This window comes from Lynx rufus, unplaced genomic scaffold, assembly GCF_022079265.1.
Source record: "Lynx rufus isolate CCGP_SWC_20201006 ecotype Redwood Valley unplaced genomic scaffold, mLynRuf1.p SCAF_14, whole genome shotgun sequence".
Taxonomy (NCBI): Eukaryota; Metazoa; Chordata; class Mammalia; order Carnivora; family Felidae; genus Lynx; species Lynx rufus.
In genome coordinates this window covers 11,968,539-11,987,002 of record NW_025814828.1, presented here as the reverse complement: position 1 = coordinate 11,987,002, position 18,464 = coordinate 11,968,539, and the positions used below count along the sequence as shown (strand labels likewise).

Sequence of the window (18,464 nt, the reverse complement as noted above, 5' to 3'; positions counted from 1 at the left end):
GAGCCTGGAGCCTGTTTCGGATTCTGTTTCTCCCTCTCTCTCTGCCCCTCCCATGCTTGCCCTCTGTCTCTCTCTGTCTCAAAAATAAATAAACATTAAAAAATTTTTTTTAAACTTCTACAACTTCTATTGTGGAAAATTGGAGCCACTAATTTAAAATGTTCAAGCTTTTGTCTTATAAAAAATTTCTCTGTTCAGCTGTTAAAGGTTTTTTTATATTTTTAATATGTCACAGCTAAATACATTTCCCAAAATCCAATAAAAACATGCAGAGTAACATCACATTTGAAATAATTTCACAGTTTACTAGTTTTAGGTGTTACAGGTTTACAAAATGCATGTTTGTGACCATGAAATGGAATAATCAGGGTCAACATTTCAAAGGGACATTGGTTCTACCTACATGTTGTTTAACTGCAGATAAATGGACGTATATATGCCCATGTGTTTACAACCCTGATGAACTTTAAAAGGTAACTTGTGTGAATCAAAAGAATGACACACGTGTTTCCTTTTTTTGTGATGTCATATTTAATTTACCCTCCAGAACAGTAGATCAATATTTATGTGCTGAGAAACTGCTTTCCAATAGTGTTGTGGAGTATGAAAAAACATGGAGAAATCAATTTCTTTATCCTGTCTCAGGAGACTTGGTGCCTTCTGTATTGCTCATGGCAACAGTAATCTCAACATTTTATCTTCATTCTCTAAACTCTGAACATTAGAAGTAAATAGTAACGTATTCAGAACGATTGAAACTGCTTTATTTGTCATCGTTACCACTGTTACTGATAAATTATTAAGCTCCTATACGTGAAATTGCAGAAATGTGCGTTGTATGAAGCAAGTTTGGTATGAATTCTCTGGAGCTTTAGTACTTAAAATTCTGTGTGAAAATAAAGAGCAAGTTTGTGCAAGATTTTTACAAGTGGAAGAAAAAAACCCAGTATGTTAAGAGGCAAGAACAATAGTATCTAGTTCTACATTCCACCTATTTTATTAAGCTATCAAGCTCTTTAGTAAGTCATTTTTAGCATGTTCTAAGTGACCTTGTAAGAGTTTTCGTATTTTAAGTTGAATTATTGACAATGTCTTATTTTATCATTATACTTTTTCTGTTCACCTGACAGGACTATAAAAAAGTTGATATTTTTCATCATTTTATTTTTGGCTGCTGTTAATTTTGCTACAAATACTTTTCTAAGCAAACATTGGGATATAGAAAAATTGGAACTATAATTATAGACTTTTCAGAAAATAAGTATGAGATCACTGTACATCTATATATTTCTTGTCATCTGTCCAGAACAGTACTCCAGGGAAAATTCATGGCCACAAATATTTTCATTATTAAATGAGAAAGATTAAAAATACCTCAGCCTATTTATCAACTCAAGACTTATAAGAAGAACAAGCAGTATAATGAAGAAAAGCAGTATAATGACAAGAGGAGTAAGGACGTAATAAAAATACATAAGATGGATGACTCAGAAAGCAGGAAGAAAAGACCTGAAAATTAAATCCAAGATCTTGTTCTTTGATTAAACAACAACAAAAGTAGACACACCTCTGGCGAGAAGAATGGAAAATGAGAAAACATTAATATGCATGCTGGAAAATACAAGGGAAATAGGGCAATGAATGTAGATACCTTATGGGAAATACTGTATAAAGTCCGTGAGAATACTGGAAAATCTTGATGAAATAAAGGTTTTCTTGGAATTTGTAAACAGCCAGAATGAACTAGAATTATGAAACCTGCAGTGTGTGACAATGTAAGAAATGAAAATCTTGAAAGAACTCTTCCCCCAAAATATGTATGGCCCAACTTCTCCGACTCTGCATTTCTTCTGCATTTTTTCCCCTGGGTTTTAAAGTATTTGTAAACCTAGACGATGTTAGAAATCTTTTTATACCATTTTCAAGATGGTAATGTAAGGGCCAGAAAAAAATAAACTTGAAAGCACTTGAAAAGAAACCTGAATGATATTCTTCTATGAAAGTAGGTTTAAAAACCTAAGGAAAAACACAGCAATTAAGTCCAGGAGCATGTTAAAAAATCATCAAACTAAGCTCATCTAAGGGTTGGATCAATGTAAAGAAATTAATTTTTTTAAGTTTATTTATTTTGAGGTGGGGGGGAGGGGTGGAGAGAGAGGATCCCAAGCAGGCTCCAAGCTGTCAGCACAGAGCCTGACGCAGGGCTCGATCCCATGAACTGTGAGATCACTTCCTGAGCCAAAATCAAGGGCTGGACACTTAACCAACTGAGCCACCGAAGCACCTCTAAAAAATTTATTAATAAAATGCATCAAATGGTAAAACCTCTAGGATCATAGTAATAGATGTTAAAAGAGCAGTTGATAAAATTCAACATCAGTTATTGATCAAAATAAATTTTAGTAAACTAGAGATAAAAGGAGTCTTTTTACCTCACAACACATTGAATTTGAAGTGACCCACCAGATCCTGTGAAAAAGCAACACTCCATTAGAGTAAGGAAGAAAACAAGGGTCCATGTTATTCCACCATTACTGTTCTGATGTGCTGCTACAATGAGACAAAACAACAGCGTCACACAGGAACACACAAGAAGATCCAAGGCTAAGGCAGGTATGTTTCAGCTCTTAAAATATATTAACATTGGTCATTCACACCAGTGGTATTATGGATAATTTTGTATTTTTCTCTTTCAGTTTCTCTGTATTTTCTATATGGAATTTCTATTGCTCCTTTTTCCCCTGTTATTTTTTAAATGAGACAACAAACATCTATAAAGTATAGAATAGTGAAAGTAAACTATAGCATAGGGAACATAGTCAATATAATTGTAATAACTATGTGGGGACAGATGACAACCATACTTATGGTGAGCATTTTGTGATGGATATAAATGTTGAATCACTCTTTGATACACCTGAAATTGATATAATATTATATGTCAACTATTTTAGTAAGGGCAGTTTTTTACAAGTCTATTAAGCACTAATAGAGTGGCACAAAGAAATTGTTTAATAAATGGCTAACTTTATTTTCAAAAAAGAGAGAAATCATAATTCAAAAAGGAAGAGTTTTTTTTTTTTTTTTTTGCTTTTCAAAGAATGGCTTAACTACAGATCAGTATTTTACTGTCTTCAATCCTAATCACGTAAGTGACTATGTCAGAGCAAAAGAGACATGTTTGATTCTTTTATGAAGTTAAAGACTAAAGCAAAGCTGAATCATATCTGTCTCTAAAATGGTTTTGTTCCCTGATGCAAATAATTAGCTTTGTTAAAATCTCCACATACTGGCTTTTCTATTCTCCTGATGATTTTATCCAGTCTAACATTTCCCAAGATAACTTCATCTAGTCTGACTTTGTTTTCAGGGGTAAGGTATGTGAGCTCTTCCTTCTAGGAAATTTCCATTTCACTTAAAGTGAAATTGCTAGAATGGGTCTAATTTTGGCTGTCTCTCCCTCTAATACAACTTTTCCTGGCCCTGTGCCCTTGCAACCAAGGTAAGGAGAGGCTCCTCCAGGTGGCGTCACCAAACAGAAATGGGTCATCTATGATACAATATCACCCTATCCAGGAGGGGGAAGTGGTAGGACTCTCAAAGTGTTGCAGAAGTGTGGCTGTTGATCTTTTTCTCATTGTTGCTTTGAAAGTCCCCATTTTCATCAGGGTCACCCGATGTAATTTTTCCACTCATGATTTTCAAGCATCGAGGTGGAACTTGGGGGCTGAATTGATGAAGAGGCAGCATGGTAGAGAGGAAAGCCCAGACATCAACCTGCTAGGGCACTTCTGTTGGCATCTGTAGAATGCCCACTAGGGGAGACTCTCTTCCACTCATTGTGGCAATCCTCAGAGCATCTCTGCGGCTTTGCTGCAATTTCAGTTTTGACCGATGATGACCAATGCAGACACAGTGCAGTTCAGTGTGGTGGAGATAGGGTTCCAGTGACACCCTTTCGTCTTCCCCCATTGCCACCAGTGCCTTACACACCAGCTCCTCAGTTCCCTCACATGTAAGATGATTCGAACAACAGCAACTGTGAGGTGCTACTTTGAGGGTGACAGAAAGAATCCAGCACACCCAGTTCATGGCAGGGGGCTCTTAATGACAGTTCTACAGATGCACTGACCAATGTAGTTGCTACTCACACGTTCTACATAAATTAAGAGAAAATTTGGTTTCTCAGCAGCAGTAGTTCCATTTCAAGTGGTCAACAGCCAGCTATGTCCGGTGGCTACCATATTGGATAGTACAGATACAGAACATTCCCATCATCACACAATGTTCCATTGGACAGCAGTGCTCTCTATCATTAACTTGGAATTTACACAACCAGCAGAACTCAGGGCTGACCAAAATGATTCCCTTTGAAGTGGAAGTTCTCTCGGGATGTTTATCTGTGGAGGTGAGAGTCAGGTGAGACCATTCTTGGAAGGGCGTCCTTTGTTCACCAGAGATAGAAAGGAGTGCTGTTTGTTTTCTAAATTAGGATAGCCTATCTATGAGCCAGCTACTTCAGCCCTGACAAGATAGAAAGTTGAGGCCAAGGAAAATGTCCACAGTGCACTTAGCCAGACAACGACAGAAAGGGCAGGGGAGGATTCTGACTTTGAGTCAGCAGAGGAAACCCAGAGTTCAGAAAAGACAGCTAATCTGTTTTCCAAACAGATTTTCGTAAATAACTGACAGGAGATGGGCTGCTTCTATCTAAGTATTAACCCAAATAATGCGGTTTAATCATTAAATCTTGTGGGTGGTGGCTTGATTGTTTCTCTAATATTCTAATCCGGGTCACAGAATGGCTAAGGCAGCTTTAAGTGGAGGGTGGATATTTATCCCTGCGTTTGCCTTGTGTTTTCCACTCTGAAAGAATGTTGTGCCTGCTCTTTTTTCTGGTGACTGCTATTCATGCTGAACTCTGTCAACCAGGTATGTAGCCTTGAAACTTAAAAATAGATTAACAGTTTGCTAAATGATTGACAACAAAGACCTCTTTATTTTTCTAAATCTGCAGACGTGTTGTGGCCTGAAAGTTGAAACTATGACTGTTTTATGAGTTTGAAAGAAAATTTTAAACCCTGTAAGGTGATTGTAGTTAAAGTCTCAGGAGTATTTGGGGCGATTTCGCTTAAGTTCAGCATTGTGTTGATTTGAGTTGGTTAAACGTTTGGTCTTCTGTTTTGGCAGATTTTTATCATCAAATGCTGCTCTTTTTTTTTCTTTTTGGCAGATGGAGAAAATGCTTTTAAAGTAAGACTTAGTATCAGAACAGCTCTGGGAGATAACGCAGTAAGTGGAGAAACTGTGTGTTCATTTTTCATTTTGTTTGCTAATAACACTACTTTCACTTGTAATGAGCCTCTCTGTATAGTTATGTTAAACTTGTTATATAGATTAATTTGAAAGACCTCAAATCTGATACTGTGTTAAAGTAAAAAAAATAGTAAAATAGAAATTATTAAAAAATGATTTTGCCTAAGGTATTGAATCTTCAGTGCTAGAAATCTGCTAGAAAATCTGTGAGGTTTTGTACTACACAAAACAACTGTGCAAACTTGAACATTTTAATCAAGCTGTGGAGCAAAGGGGTCCCAGTCAGGCCCTCAGGTCTGGTTTGGGCTCTGCTCCTCACCATTATGGTCATCTGAATTTTCTGAGCCTCAGTTTTCTAGTCATTGAAAAGATGGCATGGTTCCACCCATATAAGATGTTTCATAGCCCCCAAATTTTCTAATTCTAATGTGCAGTTTCTTCAGTTCCTCTCAAATATCAAAGTAACACCATGAAATATGTGCTTATGAAATTGAAGTTAAAAAATACTCATTAGGCTCAGGTAGCTGTAAGTGCAATAAAGCCTGTCGAATTAATAAGATGATTCGTGTAATTCTAGTTTTAGTATCCCCGTGTGGTCTGTGAAAATTTTCCCCAATAGAAGGTGATATTAAGATGTGTCAGGGTAGAAGCAATCAAAGAATGCTACAGGTACTTAGAGGTACGTGTTCTGTTTGCGGACCAGTTCACCAATATATTATTTTATTCACCCAGTGAGAAATGGTCATTGTAACAGGCAGCATTTATTGAGGATTTAGTTTAGTTTCCAGTGGGGGCCCTTCTGAGCACTTGACTCACATCAGTTCACGTAGTGCTCACAACAGCCCTCTGAGAAAGGTAGTACGGGCATTCCCGTTGTCACTGGGTAAATGAGAAAGCCGAGGTATAAAAAATGAAGCGACGTGCCCAAGATCTCAAGTCAGCAAGTGACAGAGGTGAGATTTGAACCCAGGCAGTCTGACTGTAAATTGACTCTCTCTACCGCAGAGAGTAGATTTTCGGTTGCTTATCCCAGGGTCCTCTGAGGCAGGCCCCATGCTGAATGCTGGGGACACAATGGCAGATAAATCAGACCTGTCTCTGCCCTCGTGGCACTTACGCTGTTGGGAGGATTGGTTGTCCATCAAACATTCAGTAAATGAAACGGAAATGTGTAGGCTTGACAAGTATTGCAGGGAGGAGAAGCACATGGGGGCTTTGGCCTTGTCAGGGGCGTTAGTGCTCGGCACTTGCTGTGAGGTCTAAAGCATGAGTGCAGGTGAGCCAGAGAATAAAAGGAAAAAGGGCAGAAGGAACAGCACACACAAAGGCTTGTTACAGGAAGGAACTTGGTGAGAGTGGGGGATGGAAGGAAGGCTGGGGCATCGGCAGCTGTAGCAGTGGAGTAGAGCATGGCATGTGATGGGCTTGGGCAAGAAGGAGAGATCAGGCTGAAGAATGTGTGGACTGCGTTAGGAAACTTCGCTATTATCTTTAAAGCAAGTGAGGGTTTTATGGAAGAGATGTTTTGGTAGAATTAGTGTTTGGAAGACAGTGGCCACAGTGTGGAAGGCAGAGTGGAGGGGATGAGAGTAGAAAAGAGGAATAGAGAAGGAGTCAAGGATGAAGCTTTAGTTTCTAATTATGCAACTGAGCAGATGATGACCCACCTATGAGTCAGGAAACCAGGTGCAGACAAGAAAATCATAGCTTTAATTTTGAACTTGTTGAGTTTGAGGTATTATTGATGAATAGGCAAGGACAGAGTGGGCTTGAGATCTACATTCCTGGGCCATTTGCATTTCGGTGAGAGTGGAAGCCTGGACTAGATGACAGTCTGAGGGAGAAAGTACAGAATGACAAGAGGAGAAGGTCCAGCATAGAGCTTTGAGGTTCTCTAAAACTTGGAGCCTTTGTAGAAAACGGTAAACCCGCCAAAGGGGCAGAGGGGCAGGAGGAAAAGCAGAATGAGCATTGCAAAAGGGAAGAGAGTGCTTCAAGTTGAAGGAAGTGTTCAGGAGTGTCAGATGCTGTTGACAGGCTGAGCAAGCTGAGGCTGAAGGCCTCTCATCATGCTGCGTCATGTGGAGGCCACTGGTAACTTTAGACAGCCTTTTTGTGGAGTGGTGCAACTGGAAAGCAGCTGATGGAGGAGTTGAGAATAAGTGGACGGTGAGCACGTAAAGACGTGAGTATGACGACTCCTTTGAGAGTGTTGGCTGTGAAGGGCAGGAGAGAGACACCAGTAGGTGGAGGGAGAACGATTGAGTAAAGTAATTTGGTTCTGGTGTTGTTGTAATGGGGAGGCTTGAGCATTGTTAAAAGTCAGAGTCCAGTGGACAGAGGAGAGGGGAAACGGTTATCTTTCAGATCCTGAGAAGGGCAGAGGGAAGTGTTCCTAGTAGAAGTGGATGCAGTGGCCACTGATGGGAGGAGAAACACCACATCCGGCCTTTCGGGGGAGGAGGTGGATAGCATGTATGTCTATAGCGGGAGTTTTTTATTTGGTGTCAGAAAAACGGGGGAGTTTAAATTGATGACTTGAGTATATATCTGTAAATTAGGAGATAAGAACATCTGTGTGAGTGTGAGGTGTGAGGGAAAGCACTGAGTTTGGTGCAAGGGGAGCCGAAAGAGGTCCAAGATAGTCACTGTGAACCACGAGAGAGAGAGAAACTGGGAAAAGTTTTCAATTAGCAATAATCGCACCTCGGATAAACCTCATTGGCTACGATACTGCCACTGTGCAAAGCTAGAGAGAAAACTGATGGAGAAACCTAAGGGATTCCCAGGCAATTTGCGAGTAGGACATCATGAACTTAGAGTTAAACCAACAAACCCTGTTTTGTGACTTTCTCCATTCGTACTTGATTACTCACTGCAAATATGTGGTTAGCCACATCAGTTCACTAGGGCTGCTCTAACAAAGTGCCATGAACTGGGTGGCTTAAACAACAGAAAATTATTTTCTCTTCGTACCGGAGGCTAGAAGTCCAAGATCAGGGTCTCAGCAGGGTTGGTTCCTTCTGAGGGCTATGAGAGAAGGATCTGTTCTAGGCCTCTGCCTTTGGCTTATAGATTGCTGTCTTCCCTCTGTATGTGGCTGTGTCCAAATTTCCTGTTCTTGCCAGGACACCAGTCATACTAGATTAGGGTCTACCCTAATGGCCTCATTTAAACTTAGTCATCTCTAAAGACACTGTCTCCAACTATGGTTACATTCTGAGGTACTGGGGGTTAGGACTTCAACATGTACATTTTGCGGGGGCACAGTTCAATCCATTATATGCGCACACACTCAAGTTTCCAGCTAAGAAAATGGAAAGAAAAATTGTACCAATGTTAGTAAAGGAAAGGAAGCTAAGAGAAGTAGTCAGTTTATGAGGGAAGAGAGAAAGGGAAGAATGATGTATATGTCCTGTAAATGTCCAGGATGGGATGTCCAAATGGACTATTTGTTGACGGGTTACTAATACTACAGATTGTGAAGAAGATGATGCAATGGAAAATACACCACACTTGGAATGATAGAATGTCCAAGAAAGCCTATCCTGAACATTATTGTGATATGATTTATCTTGGTCTCCAGTCTTTAGTTTATGAGTAAGATGGGGGTGGGGGAGAGAGAGAGAGGCAGGCACTGATTAATACCACGGTGGCCACAATTAAATTGCAATGGACCATTTTTCATCCTATGCCTTTTTACATTTTCTGTTTTACTTCTCTCTTAGTATGCCTGGGATACAAATGAGGAATATCTCTTCAAAGCAATGGTGGCTTTCTCCATGAGGAAAGTTCCCAACAGAGAAACGACAGAGTAAGTACACAGTAAAAAATCTTAATTGGTTATTTGCAGTAGTATTTGAGGCATGCATTAATTCCAAATTCTATCTTGAAAGTAATTATTTAACTTCATTTTTGAAAAGGATCTCTATTTTAACATTAAAAAAACTTTTGTAATCTAGCTCACCTTACAGTTTATATCATGTTCCAACGATGCTCTTTGTTCAATAGGTGCTATGATGATAAAAACTTCTAGAGGTAGTCATATGTCATAAGCTTTTTATACATTCCTATTGTATACATATAATTTCTCTTGTAGATGGATAGATAGATAGCTAGAAAGGAAGGAAGGAAGAAAGAAAAAAAAAACTCTAATCTCATCGTATTAGTTTGCTAGGGCTGCCATAACAAAATACCACACCCAGTGGTGGCTTAAATGCCAGACAGTTCTGGAGGCTGCAAGGCCAAGATCAAGGTGCTGGCAAGATAGATCTCATTCCAAGTCCTCTTCTCTTGCCTAACAGATGCCACTAGAACTTTGTTCTCATGTGACCTCTGTTGAGGAGGCATTGGAAGGGGGCGGAGAGTGAGTTCTCAGGTGTCGCTTCTAATGAGGACACTACTCCTATCAAGGTTGCACCCTTATGACCATATTTAACTGTAATTATCTCCTCACTGGCCCCCATCTCCAAATACAGTCACATGGGGGGGTGGGTTCAGGCTTCAACATAGGAATTTTGGGGAAGGGGAACAAATCAGACCATAGCACTCATTTTGGAAATAAATATGTATAGGTTCATTCCACTGTTGATATATGTCATAGCACCTTGGTTATTTTCTTAGAAGCTTTAGTACAAGTGTTAACAGTTTTACATTTTTTCTATTCTGTATTTGTGATGTTTCCTTTCATGTCTATTTGTGATGCTGGTAACACTCCTGGTTTCTGTCTACTCCCTCTCTCCTTCTTCCCCTCAAGAGGAGAAAAGGCTGACCCAATCGGTGAGCTGGAAGGAGAAGCTGTCTGTGGCTCCCTTCTCTTTAGGACCTGGCTTGCCCTTAGACAGCAGGTGGTTTTCTGTGCTACTCCCTACACTGAGTCCAGAATTAGGCCCTGCATGGGCAGGCACATATACCTGTATGTTCTGTACAGCCTTACAGGTGTATGTGCTGTTTACAGATGAGGACTGTTGCTGTTGGTAGGTGCCATATCATATAGGGTGTTAAATATCTTGCATATTACTCCTGTATGTGCGATGGGTGCCCTAGTTCAGCTCTACATGGGACACTGTAGATGAATTTATCTCCATTCAGGATTTTTTTTTAATTAGGAAGAAAATTTTCCTGCTGATTAAAGCTGTGTCCTCCAACCTGGCCTTTCATTTTGGTCTCCTAGCTGCTTTATTCTTTTGTCTAAATTCTGTAATGATTCAGAACCTGACAAATAGGATAACTATTAATTGGCATACCTGAAACCCACAATATATTATGCATGGACTGTGACTATGAAGAAGGAAACAGAAGAATAGAATTTGAGGGAGCAAAGTAAACATATGATATATGTATTTGTGTGTACACACGTACACATAAATATTTAAAAATAGGTAATATATTCACATGATTCAAAAAATTAGAAAAAGGAGGTGTAAGGGAAAAGAAAATTGTGTCCAAAGTGAACTCTACTCCTATTTTATAGAGTTGCAGAAAAACATATATTTTTGTGTTTATCATCTGCCTTTTAAGCTGCAGCACTCTTTCCACAGTTGTTTATCATAACCTTTTTCAAAAAAATGAGGTGATTGCTTTGCAGAAATTTGAAAAGGAAAAATAAAAGAAACCCCCCCTCCCCCGATCATCTTACAATGCAACCCCAACCCCTGCAAATAGTCTGTTTATCCTTTCCTTTTCTTGTTCAGCAGGTTTTACACATTGTTGTGTTCATGGTATTGTTACTTCCTCTGGGTGCCTATGTTAAACGTTGTAAATGACTACATTAAACCAGATGTTTCCCATGGTTTCGAAAAGTTAATTTAAACATGTAACATTTTAGATGAATTTTGAAGAATTCACTTTTGAATGTTTCTTTATGAACTTAGGGCATTGTATACATATGTGAATATCTGATCTTGTTGACTTGCAAACATGTTTCACTTGGCATTGGGTGCACGAGATATACGGAAGCCTTTGTTGCCAGTGTCCTTTAAACAAGTGAAAAAGTGCAAAACTTTATCAGGGGTCAACAAATTTTTTCCTGTAAAAGCACAGGCAGTGTGAGAGCCAGCAGTACTGCTGTCGGGAGGCTGAGTGATGAGGGCTGCTTAATGAACCAGGAGGTGTTTAAGATGCAATTCAGTAGCTGAGCCCCATTCTACATGCACTGCCATAAAGAAGGCTGCATCCTTACGTGAACGGGCTGCCGCTGTGGGAAAGGGCAGCACAAAATGCAAGACGGGATTGAAAACAACTTTGCAGAGAGGCTGCCTCTCGCGAGTGTGGTGGCTGGATGGAAGACACCAGTAGCCCGGCTACCGGGTCAGGTTTTAACTCTTCTGCCTTAGAGAGGCCTTTTGGCGCCAGCGAGGGACAAAATAAATTCTGCAGGGGAGCTGCTATGGGATGAATTGTGTCCCCCCCCCCCAAAAAAAAATTCATGCGTTCAAGTCCTAACCCCTCATAGCTCAGAATGTGATTGTATTTGGAGATAGGGTCCTTAAAGAGGTAATTGATGTAAGATGAGGTCCTATAGGTGGGCTTTAATCCACTACGAATGGTGTCCTTATAAGAAGAAGAGATTAGGACACAGGTGTGCACAGAGGAAAGCCCAGGTAAGACGGGAGAGGGCAGCCATCCACAAGCCAAAGAAAGAAGCCCCAGAAGAAATCAACCCTGACCACACCCTGATCTGAGACTTCTAGCGTCCAGAATTGTAAGAAAATACATTTCTGTGGCTTAAGCCACACAGTCTATAGTATTTGTTACAGCCGCCCTAGCAGACCCCTCCAGTGGCAAATGCCCATTTCCGGGATGGCTTCAGGGATCCAGATCTGCGACATTCACTATTTACTTATTTTTCCTCGTTGCTTATTTTATGAATATTGCAGAAAACTTGAAGATGCTGAGATGTACAGAACTGAAAATGTACAAAGTAGCTCACTAAAGATAATCAAATAATAATCAGAATAATGGATACCCTCATTTTCATTCCACCTGATATCCGGTCCTGGCTACGATATCTCTTGTATCAAGCTTGACCGCCTCCTGTGACACAGAGCTCAGTATGTCCTGAGGATGCTTTTGCATATTTGGAAACCTACGATCGATATATCCTCGATCCAGTATGACCTTGACTGACTATGCAAGAGGAGGTTTTTCCTAGAGAGAGGTCCTGGCGGCGTTCACACAGGACTGGTAGGACACTGAACGGATCCAGTCACCCTCACCCAACCCCAGCAGGCAGTGGGAGAGAAGGCTAGAGGGTCAGAGAGGCCGGGGGTGCGGGCCTGCAGAGAGGCTGTGACATTTCCACTCCCTCCCCCGTAGGACAGGAACAGGCAGGAGTGGGTTCCAGCACGTACACACCATGCAGCCACGTGGGGTGCTGACCACTGGACCCATTCAGATGAGGTGGTGCCCATGCCACACTAGCGAGTATGTGCTTTGAGTGTTACCCTTGCTTGTGTCCCTGTCTACCTCGAGTCAGGTAGAGAATTGCTCACCGAGAGTGGAGTTGTCTGTAGAGGAGAGACCGGCATATGATTTCCTGTCAGATGCTCCCCCACGTGCATGATGGTGAAGCCAGTCACTGAGGCCTGCCTTGTAGCTGGAGAAGTCTCAAGGTGGAAGGCGGGCTGGAGCTCCTGTCATCGGGTGGGAGAGGACGGCTCTGCAAGCGGTCTGCCCTTGAATGGATTCCCGGGAGCAAGCAGAGGCTGCGGGAGGGAGCTGGATGGAGTGAGTCCCTGGCTTTGGGGCTGAGAACCAACCTCAAGGGCAGGAGGAGGCAGGGGGTCAAGGCTGGCAGTGCACCACTGGAGGCCGAGCAGAGGGGGGATGGAGGAAGTTGATCAGAGTGCGTCACCTGCGTTAGGGGAAGATGCGGTGCAAAGGTCCCCAGACAGGTCCCCGGACAGCTCCCCGGGGGCCCCGCAAGGCGCTCTGAATGGAGAACGCGAGGAAGCCACCTCAACGGCGGACCCCGAACGGTGAACAGCCAGAGGGACCCATAGAGAGCCCTGGCTAAGGACAGAGAACTCTGCTGTTTCCGTCCCTCGTGCCCGCAGCCCTCTCCCGTCTCCCTTTCCATCCCTAAATGAGCAGGATGAAGCAGGTGGGGGGCGGAAGGGACACGTGCCGGGGGGGTGGGGTGGGGAGGTAAGTGTGCACAGAGACTACATCAGTGGTGCACTCCACTCAGGTCAGCACTGCTGGACGGAGAGAAGCTGTGTGTCAGGCAGGAAGACCGTTTTGATCCGAGTTTTGATTCACCTACCCTGATCTTTTTAATAAGGAGAAGTGACTGGAAAGCTACACCATTTGCTTCAGATGCTGTCAAGGAAGAAGGAGGCAGAGCTGACAGGGCAGAGAAAGGCAGAGGGGTGAGAAACAGAAACCTGCTTCTGCCCCGCGGTCTACTGAAGCCAGCCTGTGAACTGCATGGCTGTGCTGGAATCCGTAGAGTTGAGGAGGCTCTACTCAAGTCTACTGGGTGCTCGGCCCTGACATTAAGTTGATGGATAAAACCAGGTCCCACACAGCATAGCGCCCACATTGAGGAAGCAGGGCGTGGGAGAAGTGGTAGGCAGGTGGACTGAATGTGACCAAAACAAGACAGTTCCTTCAAAGTCATTACTTAAATCTTGATGTCTTGCTTTTCTTGCTACTTCCTGGATTTTCTTCAAGGCAGAATAGAAGATGTGTGGAGAAATTTCAAAGGTAGAAAGTTCTGGGTTCATTAGATCAGACTGTGTGAAGATTTCTTGTGAATTTGAAGAAGATGGCAGCTAGATGTTTTCAAGTGATTACAGTAAGGTTTAGGCCAGATTTACTAAAATAGTTTCACAGAAGAACTTAAATGTTTGAAGGCATTTTCTGGAGAAATATAATCCAAGGTTAAACTCTAGTCTAATTCCCAAGTCAGCTGGGACATTTACCTGCCCAGTTTGCTTAAATATTTATTGGCTTTTAGGATAATGTATCATTTGGAGCAACAGAGGGAGAAGTCTACCTCAGGCATGCCGTTTTCTTTCCGATTTTCACGGTGTAGAGCACGGAATGAATTTCTCCCTCTGCCTAGTTATTCAAGGACAAGTCTTGTGATCTAAAAAGGAACAACGTGCTGTTGTGTCCACGGTAAGGGGATTAATGGTCTTGTGCTTATAAAACAGCAGCCCAGCTCCTATTTAGGCCTTTGGTTTCCAGAAACAAGAGGCCTGATTCTTACCACCCCTTGGATGCAGGTGGCCCTGTCTGGCGCCATTGAGGAGAAATGGCAGGGGAGCCAAATCGTAGAGGATTAGTATAAAACCAAGGCTTTCCACACTTGAGGAAAGGGAGCGCACATTTTTACCTTTTCGGGATTTGCTTGAGAAGCCATTAGGGTATATGTAAATGTTATTACTTCATAAGAGAGTTGGGCAAAGTGATTACTGAAGCAAATTCCAATAATTCCAGCAAACCCATCTATATTTACAATTTCAAAAATGTAGCATTTCCCTTTAGTTGTGCTCCTGGCATTTGAGTTTAGTAATTAGTTTTTACATTGAAGTATAATGGACCTACCACATTGGATTAGTCATTGGCAGACAACATAACGATGCAATATTTGTGCATGTCGCAAAACGATCGCCACAAGAAATCTAGCTACCATCTATCATTTTACATAGTTTCAGCATTTGTTTCTTGTGACGAGAACTCTTAAGACTTAGGCATTTCAGTTTACTTAATACATCAAAATAAACTTTACAAAGACGTGCTTAGCTCACTAGGTGCTTGTTGTTTGATTAGGGTTTCCTTTTGTGTAAATCTTCGAGGACGTTCCATGTGGTCACATTTGGACCAAGGCCAGGGAGAAGTCACACCCGTGGTACATAAGCCAGAATGGGAGGAATTTGTATCCTTTGGTCGCTAAGGACATTACTACTTAAATCTGTAGGACCAGTCTTCATGTTACTTCCATTTTACTACCAGCTTCCCTCACAGTTACACTTCCTCTCGGCTACCCCTATCTACACCGTATCAGGAGTCTTCTTATGCGAGAGAGCTTGGCTACTATTGTGTTGTCTGAGTATCTGTGGTTGTGTAAACAAAGTTTTGGGGAAGTAACCTCCCTCCTTTCATTCCCCCCTTTCCATTTGGTCTTGGCCCAATTTACTTTCCCAGTTTGTCTCTCACAATATCACAGAAACAATGGCGTTCATTTCTCCATTCCATTAATTCATCCACCCATTTCTCACTCACTCACTGAGTGCCCACTCGGGCCACACCGCAAGAACACAGGGGCTCGCGGCGCAGCACAGACTTGGGCCTTGCCGTCCTATCCCAGGGCCCAGAGAAGGCTTGTGCTGCAGACAAACTGAGTATTTTAGATAGTGTCCCAGGTGACCCCGCAGCTGATAAAATTAAAGAGGGTGTTCTTTGCCTGGACACAATGAAGTTCATATCAGGACAGGGATTAGAGAACCTCCTGACACAGATTGTGGACAAACCACATGAAATCTAGAAGCCCTTTGCCCTCCCGGCCGTCCTGGGTCCATTCTTAGATGGGGTATGGAATCTTCGGAGTCAACTCAGACATCTCGGGAAGTATTGGCCTCTACTTTGGTTTTTAATCTTCTCACTGGTTCAAGACACCGTGACCTTGGTGTTCAAGGGTCTTGCCACTAAACTCCTGCACCTGGCACTTATGAGAAGGGTCATGGAATCTAAGAGCCCTTGCAGCAGGAACTCTTTTCCTCACCATCCCTGACCATATTGGCTAATCTACGCCTGTTTTCGGTACACATTTGTGAGTGAGTGAAGCATGCTTACCATCCAGGCCTAAGCCACAGGCCTGTCTCTTAGGGTACAGTGGACACAGGAAACCAGTGCTCAGCCACCCATTTCTGCTCTTCTTCCATCCTCGTGGAGACTCCCCTGATGGCCATGGTGTCGATGGCCATAGTGGCAGTAGCTGTGCACTGCCTGGGTTTTCTCTTCTTGGGCCTCACTTTCTTACTCTTGGGGGAACCAAGACATCACAGTTCATTTCTGCAAGCATCATCCAAATAAGGAGGCCACCCCGGCCCACGGGTGTTTCTCTGCCTTCTTCTACAACCTTCTCCAGAAGCAGGGCGTGCTTTTCCCTGGCCTTTGCCCACAACCTTGCTACTTTAGGGCGTGCCCTTACTCATTCCCGCTTCACTGCCTGGATCTGAACAAAAATATCAACACTTCTCAGCAATTGTATTTCTGTGGTTGGTATTTGTTGAGCACAAGGTTACTTTTGCTTGCTAAAAACCCTAGTCTTCTTTTACTGGAGGAACCACCATGTGGGTGGGATACTTAGCGTTCTTTAGTTGAGGACCCTCGGCAGCTAAAACGATTCCCCTTTGTGCTCACACCCATCTTCGAGAAGTGATGGAAACGGTGCTTCTTAGGACTCCAGCACACTTGGAGGCTCCCTGATAAATCCTTGATACGTGTGAACACGTAACGGAACTCACGTCCAGACATTTTACATAATTAAGACCACCCTTATGCCGATGGATGGCAGTGTCTTGCATTTGAATGTGACTCTTTTCATTTTCAAAGTACATTTGCATCTATTATCTCTTCATCAATGAAAATAGTAAAAACTATTATTGATCCACTGCCTTGTCTTATTCTTATAGATCATTTTACTGTGCACTGGCAACTTTAAAATAACGGCTTTGCTCCTGTATTTGTGTTTTTGAATAGAAAAAAATATATGTATTTACAAAAGACTTGCAGAGAAAATCTAGAGAGATCCTATGTATCAGTGGTCCTCAACCTGGGGGGATTTCATCCCTCCACTGTGCCCAAGGATATTTAGAAGTGCCTGGAGGTATTTTGCTTTTCACAACTGCATATGCTACTGGCCTCGAACATGTAGAGGCCAAGGATGTGCCATACGTCCTCCAGAAGAATAGACAGCCTCCCACAAGCAACACTGGCCTTGAACGTGTAGAGGCCGAGGATGTGCTATACATCCTCCAGAAGAATACACAGCCTCCCATAAGTAAGACTCATCCAGCCTCAAATGTTAATAGTTCCGACTTTGAGAAACTCTGCTCTAGACTCTTCCCCCGTTTCCCTGATACTATCATGTTAAATAACTGTGACAGATATATCAAAATTAAGAAACTATCATTGGTTCAATGTCACTAAACTATGGAACTTTTCAGACCCTCTTCCCTTTTCGACTAATGTCCTTCTTATGTTCCAGAATCTATGCCTCCGTAGTGATCACTGTAGTGATGGAGACAGTTTCTGTATCTTTCTTTGGTTTTCATGACCTTGGCTGCCTTACTTTTCAAGACTGTGACACTTTGGAGGATTTTTATAAGTGCTTCCTATGTGGGTAGGGTACTGACCCCATTTAGGTAGCACAGGAGAAGGGACTTTGCCTTGTTTACAGCGCATTCTCTGACTCTCTGAAGGGGGAATGCCATGAAATTCATGTTTGAACAGTAATTAAAGAGGCTTTAGATGGAAAGAAAAATGTAGGCAAAGTGTCCAGGTGACCTCTTATCCGCTTTTTGGCCTCCCCTATGTTTCCAGCAATACTCCTTTGCATTTGCTTAAATTATATCAATGGCATGTGCTACACAGAATATCCCACTCCCCATCTTTTCATTCACCAGTGTATTTCTGCAATGCAACGTGTTGTAAGACATGTAGCTCTAGTTCAGTGATTTCCAACTGGGGGTGATTTTTGTCCCTCGGGGGATATTTGGCAATGCCTGGAGGCCATTTTGATTGTCACCACCGGAGGCGGGCCTGTTGATCTGTGGGCGATCGGGGCTGGGTGTGCTGCTAAACACCCTGCCCTGCACAGAATTATGTGGCCTGGTAGCCCAGGAGTGGAGAATCCTTGGGCTGTTTCTTTCCTTGAGTTCGTGGAACAGTCTTCCCTTGACAGAATGTAGCGCATTTACTTTATCATCCCCTACTGGTGGGCATTTAGGTTATCCAGTTGTCTGCTCTGACAAAGAGTGCTGGGGAGAACATTCTCGCCAATCTGTGTGTGTGTGTGTGTGTGTGTGTGTGTGTGTGTGTGTGTGGTGTGTGCAAGAGAGTTTCTGGGAGGCACACTATGCTCCAGGACACACTCTCAAGTGCCACCGCAGAGTGGCTGGATGCGTTCACACCCA

General features: G+C 42.5%; 2 protein-coding genes and 1 pseudogene across 2 annotated transcripts in view; 2 read left to right on the top strand and 1 right to left on the bottom strand.

Moving 5' to 3' along the window:
* The first annotated feature begins 7,395 nt into the window (after positions 1-7,395).
* Positions 7,396-18,464, top strand: part of CLTRN (collectrin, amino acid transport regulator) — a 29,093-nt gene continuing 18,024 nt past the window's right edge. The window contains exons 1-2 of the mRNA XM_047076344.1: positions 7,396-7,485; positions 9,045-9,130. Of these exons, the coding sequence (XP_046932300.1) occupies positions 7,396-7,485; positions 9,045-9,130 (176 nt within the window). The remainder of the gene's footprint in view (positions 7,486-9,044; positions 9,131-18,464) is intronic.
* Positions 7,984-8,067, bottom strand: LOC124509741 (uncharacterized; annotated as a pseudogene).
* Positions 9,079-18,464, top strand: part of ACE2 (angiotensin converting enzyme 2) — a 90,683-nt gene continuing 81,297 nt past the window's right edge. The window contains exon 1 of the mRNA XM_047075926.1: positions 9,079-9,130. The gene's annotated coding sequence lies outside the window, so the exon portion shown is untranslated. The remainder of the gene's footprint in view (positions 9,131-18,464) is intronic.